General features: G+C 38.5%; 1 protein-coding gene across 2 annotated transcripts in view; it reads right to left on the reverse strand.

Moving 5' to 3' along the window:
* Positions 1 to 14078, reverse strand: part of LOC121295418 (LLGL scribble cell polarity complex component 2-like) — a 33327-nt gene that overhangs the window by 16971 nt on the left and 2278 nt on the right. For both annotated transcript variants that reach the window (XM_041220002.1, XM_041220001.1), the window contains exon 2: positions 3996 to 4115. In XM_041220002.1, coding sequence (XP_041075936.1) covers positions 3996 to 4070 — 75 coding nt within the window. In that variant the 5' untranslated portion in view covers positions 4071 to 4115. The remainder of the gene's footprint in view (positions 1 to 3995; positions 4116 to 14078) is intronic.

Consider the following 14078-nt stretch of genomic DNA (forward strand, 5'->3'; position numbering starts at 1 on the left):
GAAAACTTGAGCATGCATAAGTATTCACCCCCCCCAAAGTCAATACTTTGTAGAGCCACATTCTGCAGCAATTACAGCTGTAAGTCTCTTGAGGTATGTATCTATAAGCTTGGCACATCTAGCCACTGGGATTTTTGCCCATTCGTCAAGGCAAAACTGCTCCAGCTCCTTCAAGTTGGATGGTTTCTGCTGGTGTACATCAATCTTTAAGTCATACCACAGATTCTCAATTGGATTGAGGTCTGGGCTTTGACTAGGCCATTCCAAGACATTTAAATGTTTCCCCTTAAACCACTCGAGTGTTGCTTTAGCAGTATGCTTAGGGTCATTGTCCTGCTGGAAGGTGAACCTCCGTCCCAGTCTCAAATCTCTGGAAGACTGAAACAGGTTTCCCGCAAGAATTTCCATGTATTTAGCGCCATCCATCATTCCTTCAATTCTGACCAGTTTCCTAGTCCCTGCCGATGAAAAACATCCCCACAGCATGATGCTGCCAACACCAGGGATGGTGTTCTCGGGGTGATGAGAGGTGTTGGGTTTGCGCCAGACATAGTGTTTTCCTTGATGGCCAAAAAGCTCAATTTTAGTCTCATCTGACCAGAGTACGTTCTTCCATATGTCTGGGGAGTCTCCCACATGCCTTTTGGTGAACACCAAAAATGTTTGCTTATTTTTTTCTTTAAGCAATGGCTTTTTTCTGGCCACTCTTCCGTAAAGCCCAGTTCTGTGGAGTGTACGGCTTAAAGTGGTCCTATGGACAGATACTCCAATCTCCGCTGTCGAGCTTTGCAGCTCCTTCAGGGTTATCTTTGGTCTCTTTGTTGCCTCTCTGATTAATGCCCTTCTTGCCTGGTCCGTGAGTTTTGGTGGGCGGCCCTCTCTTGCCAGGTTTGTTGTGGTGCCATATTCTTTCCATTTTTTAATAATGGATTTAATGGTGCTCCGTGGGATGTTCAAAGTTTCCGATATTTTTTTATAACCCAACCTGGATCTGTACTTCTCCACAACTTTGTCCCTGACCTGTTTGGAGAGCTCCTTGGTCTTCATGGTGCCGCTTGCTTGGTGGTGTTGCAGACTCTGGGGCCTTTCAGAACAGGTGTATATATACTGAGATCATGTGACAAATCATGTGACACTTAGATTGCACACAGGTGGACTTTATTTAACTAATTATGTGACTTCTGAAGGCAATTGGTTGCATCAGATCTTATTTACAGGCTTAATAGCAAAGGGGGTGAATACACATGCACGCACCACTTTTCCGTTATTTATTTTTTAGAATTTTTTTAAACAAGTTATTGTTTAAAGTTCTAACTTCACCAATTTGGACTATTTTGTGTATGTCCATTACATGAAATCCAAATAAAAATCAATTTTAATTCCAGGTTGTAAGGCAACAAAATAGGAAAAATGCCAAGGGGGGGTCAGTACTTTCGGAAGCCACTGTGTGTGTGTGTGTATGTATGTGTATATATATATATATATATATATATATATATATATATATATATATATATATATATATATATATATATATATATATATATATATATATATATATATATATATATATATATATATATTATATATATGTGTGTGTGTGTATATAGATATTATAGTACACCAAGTTTGCTTTCCTTTCATTAAGGAAGTCTGTTACTGTTACACTTCCTAGGTCATTTCACCTCACAGTGGCTTTGAGGACAAAGTACATAAGTGGCTGCTACAAATGTCAGTCAATGGAGGAAGCAGCTGGTTGGAAAGAAGGTTTTGAACAGCTGGGGACAATTCCACTTTCCAGGTGAAATGACCAAAGAAGTGCACAAGTACTTCACAGTAAGCAAACAGTATAGTGCCAGACATGTCTAAGAAAGGAAAAATACATGTTTGCTATAACATGAGTTTCTTTCAAAACTGCACAAGTAAAACCTATATAAGGTGGATGAAAATATACAGGTAAGGGTCTTGGAATAAGTAAGATGGATAAATAGAGACATAATTCAAAGGAAGAGAGATCTCTGCCCGTTTCCAAAACTTTGAGTTCTGACATGGTTTTGTATGAACCGAAGCGCAGGTTAAAAAGCATGCATGCCTAACTTGTGGACACAAGTTTAGTAGTTATTTTAAGTAAGTTTCCCAATAAATCTGAAGCGTTTATTGTGTTTTAAATGAATATTATAAAACGAATAACTATTTTTAAATGTTATCCCTTCATTGTATTATGATGCATTTTATATGCTTGAAATCGTAATTTTGTATAGCGAATGAAACTGAAATTCATCTCTAATGAATGTAACTACAGTTATATTGAATAGGAGGTTTAAATGATAAATGTAAAATCCTTTGATAACGAAATAGGTGAATACATTCCATTTCTAACACACCCTCTTTGTGTGACACGCAACTGTCTATCAAATACTGTGAACCATTGGAAGGACCGACTTGTTTACAGCACAAGGGAACGCCTATACATTGTGTTATTTAAACTCAAAACAAGGATTCTCTTTCTCTGGATTCGCTCTTTCTTCAAAAACATCTCATTGCTCTCAACTCAAACTCTGAAGTTCTTCAACAAAGACAGAATGATTTAATCTTCAAAGCTGTCCTGAAGAAGATGGGTTCCCTCCGGAACAACAAAAGCTTTTGCCTACAGACTTCACGGACAACTAACTTCTACAGAGAGGATGACCGTGTTATGAAGACTTTGAAGAACATCGCACCAACAAGTATCAAACTTATATTGTGTGTTTACCATTAACTGAACTGAAGCCATGATATTGATATCGTCACAATACGTAATGTGTGTCTATTCAACTAGATGCTGAACACTGTACAGGCATACTTAGTCACTTGGAAGCTAGCGTATGTATACGTAATGCATGACTGAACCGAACAATGCATGATGAACTATTAAGACTGCTTCACTAATGCAGAATTCTATGACCAGAGAGCACATCAAGGATTCACTACGAACATTTAACAATGCATTACTTTTCCTTTAATGTTTTATTCTGTTTCTTCTTTATACATGTTTTTTTTAACTATAAAGCCAAACCTTTATTCCTTTGAGAATATGAATAAATGTAATAACAATTTGGATTGTTATGTTTCATTTTCTCTTGTAACAAATACACATGATTGATTTGAAATACTTAAACATACATAATATTAACTGTTAATCTCTTTTCATCACGAATCTAGGGATAATTAAGCCAGAATTGCTAGTTCTTATTGAGGTATTGTGTTTATTATGGTTAATAATTACACTATAGGCGATAATGGGTATTTTCTTAAATGGTAACTGGCGAGGACACAGTTGTGACATAAATCCTAGATATACAACGTAAATATGCACCACACCCCAACCCCAAATCGCATATGCTTCTTCAGCTCCCTGGAAAAGAATCATCTCCAGACTCCCAGTTTCAGCTACAACAGTGCCTGCAACACACAATATCTACTTAATTGAGATTGTGGCTGACTGAAATAGTACAACTGCCTAAATAATTAAAATTGCATACCACAGGATTGGAGAACTTCAGCAAGTGACAAGAACAAAATAAAACAAAAAAACAAACACCCCTCCTGTCTTGTCTATATGTTTAGTTTAGGAATACGAGCCAGTAGCCCCACTATTACTTAACAACTTATACAACAGGTTTCAATCACTAGTGACCTAATCTAAAGACCACACAAGGTCATTTAAGGCATGTGACAGAGAAACCTTTCCGTTTCCTTTACTGTTGTTTAAACATTAATTACACAGGTTTAACAACCTTCTATATGTCAATCATTATCGAACTGAAACATAATAAATCAAAGTACAAATGTTTACTCTAGAAGTCTTTTTTTATGCCTTAATATTTTAAAATGTAACTTCTACATATACAAAAACACAAGCATGTGGGTGAGGCATGTAGACACCTTGAGAATGAAAGCAAAGTGAAATATACACTTGAAAGAGAGTAAACTGCAGAGCTGTGGAAGCATTGTACCTTATTGAACTGGAAGAGCTCCTGCTTGAGCCGGTCTCGCTGGGAGTCTTGCCCATGACGCCGGAATCTCTTCATCCTCCCCCTCCGGACCTGCTCCCTTTACCCCCCCGGCAAGCTGAGCTGGAGAGAAGAGAGAGGCTGTCAGCTGGGGGAACTCCAAATACACAAACAGCCATGAGAAACTGAGAATTTGACCACTTGCAGTGTACTTATTTACAGCAAGTGTAGTGGATGAAAAGATAAGTCATTGTGCTGTATATAAAAAAAAAAAAGGGTTGCTGGCAACATCAGTACCATGGGCACCTGTGGGTGTACACCATGTGCTGTAGATTGTCACAGGACTGCAATCCCAAAGACTACAACTAATTGTTTTAGATTTTACATTAATGAACAAGAAATTACTGCCTAAGCGTCCAGTTGACAACATGATTCTGTTTAATAAAACAGACAAGACTTTTTCCTTTACTGTCACATACAGTACAACATTTAAAGTTCAGTGGTGTATTGCAACAGGACACTTCACTCTTTAAACTATTACAGCCTTGTTTTCTTCAATTTATTTCATTTTTTAAAATTAATGCCATCTGAAGTTACCCCAGACACAAAGATGTGTTCATCAGTTATACATGCAATTTTAAAATTATTGCAAAACAATACCTAATATAGTGGAATTGGCTTACATAATTAAAAACTAAACAGTAGAAAGCAACTCTTTTCTTTCCCACTGAAAGCAGTGGTTGTGCCCTCATACGTGCAGCCCTGAAATCACGCAGCTGTCATGACTTAGCCCTTCCCAGCTCAGCTCACTATGGGAACCACAGCCTGGATGGGATTCGTGTGCCAGACAAAATAAACTGGTGATGTGATGAGGCACTGTGGTTTTAGCACAGTGGTTCTCAATTTACACAATGACACAGACAGTCTCTAATTGCTTTCAGTTCTGTCACATCACAAATAACTTTACCCTGGACTGTTAACAGCCATGGTCAGCCACAGCATTTCCACATTGTAGTTACAGCTATTAACTCTGTTTGACTCTGCATCTTTTAAAGTAGCGCTCTACCCTGAAAAGTATTCACCGCCTTTTCTGTGTGTATTATTAAGCGTTGCTAATTGATAAATAAATCAGCAGTTTTACTTTTTCTACCGCATAGACTACAATAGTGAAGGTATTGCCTGAAATGTTTGTCTAGGGTAGGCTAGTTACTCTGTGCCTTAGTTTTTTATCTCTGAATGAACTCAAGTTCTTAGTTTCAGTACATCATCTTGGTGCACTCTTGAATCGTAGTCCTGGAGCAAGACTAAATTACAGTATCACATGCAGAGAAAGAAATGCACTGCATGAACGATATACATTTGAGATCCAGACATGGGGGCTTGAACTGAAATGACTGGTGGTGGAACAAAAGAGAACGAACGCAGGTGAAAAAAACAAAAAAAAAAATTGCGTATTTAGGGACTCCTTTAGTATGCCCTTTTATACTAGTACATCTGCAAAGAATTATTAGGGCTGACACAATTGCAAATAAAATGCTAGGGTCATCTAAACTTAGTTGTTCATTTAATGAATTTATCAGACTTTCTGACTGTAGGATATATAATTGCACTGACTGTTACTAATTGTTCTGCATTTGCATTTTCCAACACGCCATCTACATATTGGTATACAGAGCCCTTTGTGTTTGGAAAGTTCCTATCTCAGACAGCACACAAAGGCTCTCTACAGCAGCACTCCCCCCTGGCGACAGGCAGGGCTGCTCTGTACAGGAAGCAATGCCCTTTATTCGTATCCGCCCCAGTGCTCTCACCGCTCACACACAACTTACCACACTCTTTGAGGCTCCCTCAGCTTTTTATTTAAATTCTTCTATGACCTATGCAGAGAAACCTGAATAAACTGTTTATCAATAGGACTGCATATTTGTGGCTGTTTAAAACAGGTGGCTGGCTAGTCAAAGTACCTCAGACCTTCACCTTGGTCTCTCTGGGGTCTACTGGCTGGTAACAGCAGGCATAAATCTGGCTGAATCCACAAGTAAATTACTTTATCAGAACAGTACTGAGTGGACTGCTAGGTTTGGTTTCAGGGACCTAGGGGTTTGTGAAACCAGACGAGACATTTCGGCTCGTGGTCAAAGGGAGCTGAAATGTTACTGCCCTACTGTGCCCAGGACATTCATATGAGATCAATGGAGGTTTTTCCACATTTCAAATAGATTCCCACCATGTGGTGCATGAGATCTGCATCTCTTTTGCATGCACACCTTACTCTGGATCACCATGCCAATTCCGGAAACAAAAATAACGCTCAAAGCAAAACAGTACAGATCACACATTCATATGCAAACTGCACGGTGCAAAACTTAAGTTCAAAACAAAACATAACAGAATTAAATAATATAATGCAATACTGTTGGTTTGATCCTCCAAGACTTCTCGATCGACAAGTCTCCAATACTAGCCTTGATGAAAGAGAGAAGTGAGCTGAGCTGAGTGCACCTTGATTAAGCAGACACTGACCTCAGCCCCCTCCTTTCTTTTCTTTGTGGGTTCAATCACCCCGGGCAACCCCCTGTGGAGAGTATCATGTAGTGTCATAAAGAAAACTGGTTCTGGCTCACACTGCCTAAGATGGTGTTATCTTGGTGTGGCCCTTTGTTCCGTTATGTTTAACTTATGTTACCTCTTGAGCGCATCAGTTCCTTCAACAATGTGCAATTGTTTTTATTCCAGCAGTCAGAAGGTTGTCGTCAGTGCAATGAAATGTAATCTTGCAATCTCGCATTTACCAGTTACTATACCTCCTCTGATAAGCTCCTTTTAAAACTAAGAGTGTACAGACCTGCAAATACATGTATCTTACATTTCATTCAAACTTCTTTCCATTTTATCCAACATACGCCACTTTTAGAAATAAAGATATTGGGGGGGGGGGGGGGGGGGGGGGTTCCTACGCTGGGAATGAACTATGCCCACTCTAAACAATGTGTAAGTATTTATCATGCATGATTAATATTTATGTAAACTTAAAAGTGCTTGTTTCTCCAACATTATGTATCAACCAATTGGAGGCAATTTGCTGGAATTGCCCTTTTGTAACTTAGGTCTTCCCAAAAACAGTCACTGAAGTTTAGAGTTAAAAGTGCAACACACAGATCCAGGACGGAAGACTGTGAACATTTTGCTTTGCCTGTTTTTACTGAGGTTTTTGTTGGGAGATTTGTTGAGACAAACACTGCTGCTGTATACAGCACACAAACACACTGCAGGATGTTTACAAAGACAAGGCTGATGTATTCTATACGGAAGTGTAGACTGCTCAGGATTGCTTTGTACTCTTTCATTAAAAGATAATGGCATTGCTATGACATGTTGCAAGGCAATAATGAAACACCAGTCAACAAATTAGAACTTAAATTTCATTATTACAGAGGAACATGTCTGAGCTATGCCATTCTCACTGTTTTGCTGCAATTGGTTTATTTATATTCACCTGTTTGTCTAGCTACTTAATCAGTAAGCAGTGGTTTTAAAGCAAGTGTCATCTAAGTGCGATCTTTTCTGTTATTGAGTTATAAGAAAATGGCTGACCTCCAAAGAAATCAATGGGAGGGCTGGGTCTGGTTGTTGTGGAATACCCATTATTTGTTGTGAGGGAGTTGCAGTAGGGTTTCAAGTGTTAATCGGTTTGCACTAACCTCTCCCACAGGACTGATCAGAGAGCATGTAATTGCAACCCTTCCCTGGGCCTCCCTGTAAACTGCACACCATCAGCTTGGTGGTAACGCTTAATTAAGGTCAAAGGAAGGTAGACAGTTGGAGTCAGATTTACAACCTTTGCTCCACTAAAGCTTTTTAAATCTTATGATCAACTTTATCACAGGTTCCTTTTCTATTGTCATTTTTTTGTTTTAGTTTATATTTATTTAAACTTTGTGGTATCTAGTCATATCTTGTGCTGTAGGTCACAGTCAGATCGCAGTAATACAATTGGACAGAAATTGGTTGACATAACAGGAAGTGGGTAGATAACAGGATACAAAGTCAGAAACCACATTCCTGTATGGCGAGACTTGCATTGGACCTTGCCTCTCATGCTCATTATTTTGTGCTTATTTAGAAGACACCTTTACCCAAGCAAGGAGACTTAGAGAGTACGGTGTGTGAACTGTGCGTCAGCTGCAGAGTCACTTATAACAAGTCACAGAGAGTCCATGAGCGAGTCAGGATTTGAACCGGGGAGCCCTTCTCTTTAACCGCTGGACCACACAGCCTCCTACATCTCATATAGTGTCATGCAACACACAATGCACCTATTCTATTACCATGACAGCTCTATTTTAATGACATTGTGCATTTTTTGTGACAATCCGTGAATTGTTGACCTACCTCTGAAATGTAAAAAATGTACACATTTATTTGCTATACAAAGTTTAAACAGATACGTATTGGACCTACATTTATACCAGAGTTTTTTTTTTTTTCCTAAAATTGCTCACATTGGTTGAATAAAGATAGAAAGCTGGCAGATTCTTCACACATTTCATTATCTATTTCTCCAGTTGCTTGACGGGGCAGTTTGGATAAATCATTTTATGATTAGAATTTGATATGTTGTAAATAACACATTACTCTTTTAAATGATTCCTACGCCCTTTACTGCAGCAGTATGGACTTGGTGCACTGGGGCAGCTGCTCAATCGGTGCCTGCCACTGTATAACACAGTTTACAGTGAGAGATGGTGTTTTTAGACGCATATATTATACAAGGGTCATTCCACGCCAACTCAACCAGAAAAGGGACTTTTTGTTGCCTGTCCGTCTCACCTGGGGGTTTTCAAACATTCTGAATTCAGAAATTAGCCACAATTTTTTTTTTTTTTTATTTAAAATGTCCCCTCCGACCTGTGGCCTTGCAAAAGTCAACCTAAAGTGAGAAAGGGACCTTGATCAGAAAAATCACCCTGGGTGCAATTTAGATGGTTCCATCATGTGTAGCACCTCATTCTACTCGTATTGAACAGGGCTTTTCAAAACAAAATTCTAGGAGCTCCCTACTCACTTCTGGCAAATTGCAAGACGAGTTTTACTCGAACTTCAGCCTAAGCCTTTACCTTGTAGGGGATGTGGGTCCTAAAACATAAGTATTGCTGTAAGACCCTTAGGAATCAGTACTCCAAATTCTGTGAAAAACTCTTGGTTTCAAGTCCCACCACTGGTCAATAAACCCCCTTGAAATTTGAATTTTTGCTATTTGTACCAAGTTCAGGTCATAATAACTTGCGTGGGGGAATATGTTTGGATAGATGCGGTGGCATCCGGGGGATTTTTTAGCAGATTTTGTAATAAAATAAAATTGCATTTGTCATGCATTCAGGCATTACTTATAGCCACTTTGGTGAGGCTTAAGTGCCACATAAGTCCAATCAAAATGGCTATTTCTTCAACTTTGCATTCTCTAAGGATTGCTCTAGAGGAAAAAGTAACAGTATGCGCTTCCACTGGCACTAGTTTGGAGCTGAGGGGTTATGAACTTGCATGGGACTTGGGACTGTATTGTTATGACTAGGGGTCTTCTTAAATCATGGTGAATTTACGTATTTTTCACCGGTAGGTTGCGGAATAAAATTAGGATTTTGTTGACATTTAGCAGGCCTGTTTAAACATTAAATAAACCAATGTAGACAGTATTTCAGAACACTATGAAGCCTAAAAATAGTGATACTTGCTTCCTTACTTAAACAGAGTGCTTGTCATTTGTTAAAGGCAAGCATCAGCATCCCCCTGCAGTTGACTTGCCCATACACAGACTGCATGTTCTGCATCCACTGAATAGGTGTTAAGGCAAAGCTTTGCCAAGTTATACAGATGTGGAAATCGACTAGAAACAGCCCCAAAACTCAGTTACCCAAGGGCATCTGGCATGTTTTAATAAAGGCAATATATGCAGCACGTTCGTTGACAAATTAATTGTCTCATCCAATAATTAATTTTATTAGTACAGAGTCAATACAAAGAAAACGTGGCTATTCAGGTCTAAAATTCCAACTGCGAAAAAGTAAACAGCAGACTGAAGAGAGGTGGCTGTGCTAGATCACTGTGGTACTGATTTAACTTGCTGACAGGAATACTTTTGTCTGGGCTGACTTTACAATTTGGTTTCTGACAGCTGCTTATTTTATGTTGTTCAGCAGCCTCTGTAGTAGCCTTTTGTTTAATATGCGATTCTGAAGCTAAATAGCAATCGATCGCGTTTTCTCCAAAGACACATTAAGATATGCAAAACAATTACCTCCATCTGCAAGTACAGTTTCTTTGGGAAATATCTTGATACGATCAATCACCGAAAGAGACTTTGCTTTTTTTTGCTTTGTCGTCCATTTCTACTATTTTACCTCCAATGCTGAAAACTAGATTTTAGCAACCTATATCAAAACAATGCAGCACAAACTTTGTCCCACCCCCTACTGCACAATACAAGACACAGAAAAGCAGTAAAGATGCTCTGATAGGTTGATTAAAACTTTGTTGTCATTTCAATAGTAAACAAGGACATTAACCGCTTTGGATCATGTTTTTTGCAAATGTTATTTGTGGACTTTTTTTGTTTGTTTGTTTTTTGCACAGAACAACAAAGGAATAAAAAAAGGCCTATCTACAGAAGGAAGATACGTAGTTTGGGTTGCTTGTGTTGTGCAATAGTTCATTTAAACGAGGTTTCTTTTCTTTTCTCTCTGTACTTGTCCGGTATGCATTGGCCCCTAAAAGAGGTGAATTTCACATTTTCCACGAAATCGCTATTTAGGTAGACCCCTAGTTATGATGACAAAAATAAATAAATAAATAAATAAATCTTCCCCATTTACAGCACCATTTAAAAACTGTCTGTCATCGAAGACCTCCTAAACCAAAGACTTTCAGTGGTGCCTGCAATTGTCTGATTGGCTGGCATGAGAATGAAGCAAATGGCTTTTTCACAAATGGTCAGTCAGTCAATCAATTATCCCCTAGGTAAGCACCACAACTTAAGAAGGAAAAAAAAAAAAAAAACTTTACCAGCACTTTTTGGTTTTTGATTTTTGCCATTAAGGGTTTTTTTTTTAATGGTTTAAAAAAATGTTTTTGTTTCAGATATATTTAAGTTATGTTTAAACCAATTAATAAGTAGTATTTAACTACGTTTGATCACCCTGCTAGTATTGGTAGGTTTTTCAGTTTGCCCGATAGCACTTCTGTCTGGGCTTATATTATTTTCCAGAAGGTTTTGACTTACCCATTCTTCAAGTAGCGTGTTTAAAAAGGTTTAACTTTCGTTACAAATAAAACAGATGGAGTGATGTGGTTTTGTGATGTAGTTACAAATATTCCTGGGGCACAAACTAAGGGTTATGGCCCTCTAGCTCAGCCAATCTTTCTATTGACCTATAATAAATGTTAGGTCTCAAATGAGAGACACAACTAATACTGAAGCAAGCTTTTCATGACCGTTTAAAAAGAGGACGAAGCAATAGAAACATGAGTAAGCCAGCCACTCATTCACCTTCTGTTCATGATTCAAAGATGGTTTGTTCCCCATCATTCTCTTTAAATAACCCATTGTGTCTGTGTCAAACACCCTTATTTCCATCTCTTTCATGTTAATCTGAAATTAATGACATTGAAATCTCCTCACTTTTGTCTGTAAAACATTCTCTTTCTCCGAGCTATTTCAGTTAATCTCTCTCCTTCTTTCATGCAGATATTGTCCTGTATCATTTATTTATACAAGCTCCACAATGGCAAAACAGTTCTGAAGAAAAAATGTTGCTATGTCAAATGGGAGAAATAGTAATGAAAAAAAGCCATTTTGTAAAACATGCATAACGTACTGTACGTGCCAGACACTTGGCTAGGGAAAATTAGACTTCAATTTTGCAAGTAAAAAAAGGTGTGGCAGCGTTACAGAGTTCTATTGTGACAGGGTACAGAGTGCAAAGAGGATGGTACCGTGTGATAGGCAGGGTCACCAGCAGCACAATAAGTAACACAGTCAGTGTACAGTTTAGGCTTCTGTGCTGTGGACTTCAACAGTTTTATTGAAATTACAAACTTATATTAATGATGTATGAATTGATATGCTATGCAGTGTGTTATTTCTGAGGTTCACTATATACTGTAGTATAAAAGACATGTTTGATGGACTTCAAAATAACATCATTCAGTTTGTCAGCTTAATTTCCAAGAACTTGAATGGGTAGTCAAAATAATAAATTTAGCATACATCCCAACATGCTGTATAGAATACTATTTAGTACAGTTGTAAGTGAATTTTAGATACTGCTAGTATTCCCTTGTATGAATACCAATATACATAAGATTATCATGTTATGTTTGTAAAACATGTATTATTGTACACTTATTGTTGCTGATTCATCAGAACTTGAACACAGCTCTACAATTTATTAGAGAAACTATTTCAAATAAAAATATGTTACGGTTAGCTGGTAGTGTATTTATTGTTATTAGAATAGTTTCTGGTGTATATACAGTATGTCAGTGTTCCACTGGAGTGAGTATGGGAACTGTAATCCAAATTACAGGGTTTTTGAGTATTAGTGTGACCTCTGTTCAATGGATTACTTTACTCAACTGAGTTTCAGCATCTGAGCATTCAAGTGAATGCTTGATTTAAAATACAGTAGTCCATAGGGGCTGGGCCTGCCTACATTACAGCAAGGTTATTATAGGATTACCCACTAAACATTCTCTGAAGGGCACACGTCAACCGAAACTGCAAGGGGTGAAACAATTCACAAGCTGATTCACCATGATGACACTCCATACTGAAAGAAACAGGAGCACTGCAGTTCTGTGTACTAGTCTGCCAAATGACTCAAGAGAAAAACAGGTGCAGCAGTACTGTGATGTGTTACACCTCTTTACTTACAGAGATAGATGCCATCACATAAAGCAGATTCTTCCAATATGTTACTATTCCACACAGCTGTAGAATGCACAACAGCTAAAATAGCCACTCTACCACCCTGCCTCTGGTGTTCAGGGTACAGCAGGAGTCTGCACACCGGGCTATTCCTGCAGTAGACATGTGTACCCGTATCCATGCGCGGGAACACACACAAACAAGTCTGGCTAGTCTAAACCGCATTTATTCAGGCGAAGCTGCCAGAAAGAGAAGCTGCAGGGAGGTGTTTTAATCCTTTTCTCTTTTGATAAAGCAAAGTACTAGAGCTTTCAACTGGAGATGGGCCTGGGCTGGGCTGGGCTGGCTAGCTAGCTGCACAGTGAGAGACACAGGTGTTAAGTTTAAAGCTTAAATACACTGTCAAGTTTCATATTACAAATTACAGTTTCAACTGATGGTTTACAATTGTATTATTAATAATTCAACCTTTATCGAAATCAGTATCTGCCATTAATTGATATGGAATATCGGTAATCTGTCCCAAAAAACACACAACTGGTGCCACTTAGTTAAATGTGCCTGTGAGTTGTGCAAGCTATGTGGTTTTCAGTGCTGTTCAGTAAAAACAAACTGCAAGGGCTACAACATACACTGTAGTATACACTACTGTACTTTTGCGTATTAACTCTGTTTATATGTATTGTCCATAATGGGTACACACACACAAAAAATTATATACATATATAAAATTTTGTGCTGCAGACAACCAGTGCTCTGCCATGCACTTTTCCGTGAGAAAATCTGAAGCAATTTAATTAAAATCTAACCCTGTATTGGACTGATATGAAAATGTATGCCTTCATAAATGATGCGGAACAAAACACATACAATTTAAAATCACTGTAACAGAGTCTTTACCAAGCACTGTAAACAACTGCCCACCAACTATTAATACATCTAGGAGGTATCATTTACAAGGACACATTGGTGTGATTTCTGTATTAGGTAAACAACCCTCTCGCCGGATATGTTGCCATGACACACAACAGCAGGTACGCTTTGGTAATTGCAAGAGCTGAACATGCGGCTCCTTGGCAACGCCATCTCACAAAGGCCACAGTCCCACCCAGGTTAAGGTATTGAAAAGCACAGCTCTAGCCTTTGTGTCTCTTAAACTGGTT

The sequence above is a fragment of the Polyodon spathula genome, chromosome 20, assembly GCF_017654505.1.
Source record: "Polyodon spathula isolate WHYD16114869_AA chromosome 20, ASM1765450v1, whole genome shotgun sequence".
Lineage (NCBI taxonomy): Eukaryota > Metazoa > Chordata > Actinopteri > Acipenseriformes > Polyodontidae > Polyodon > Polyodon spathula.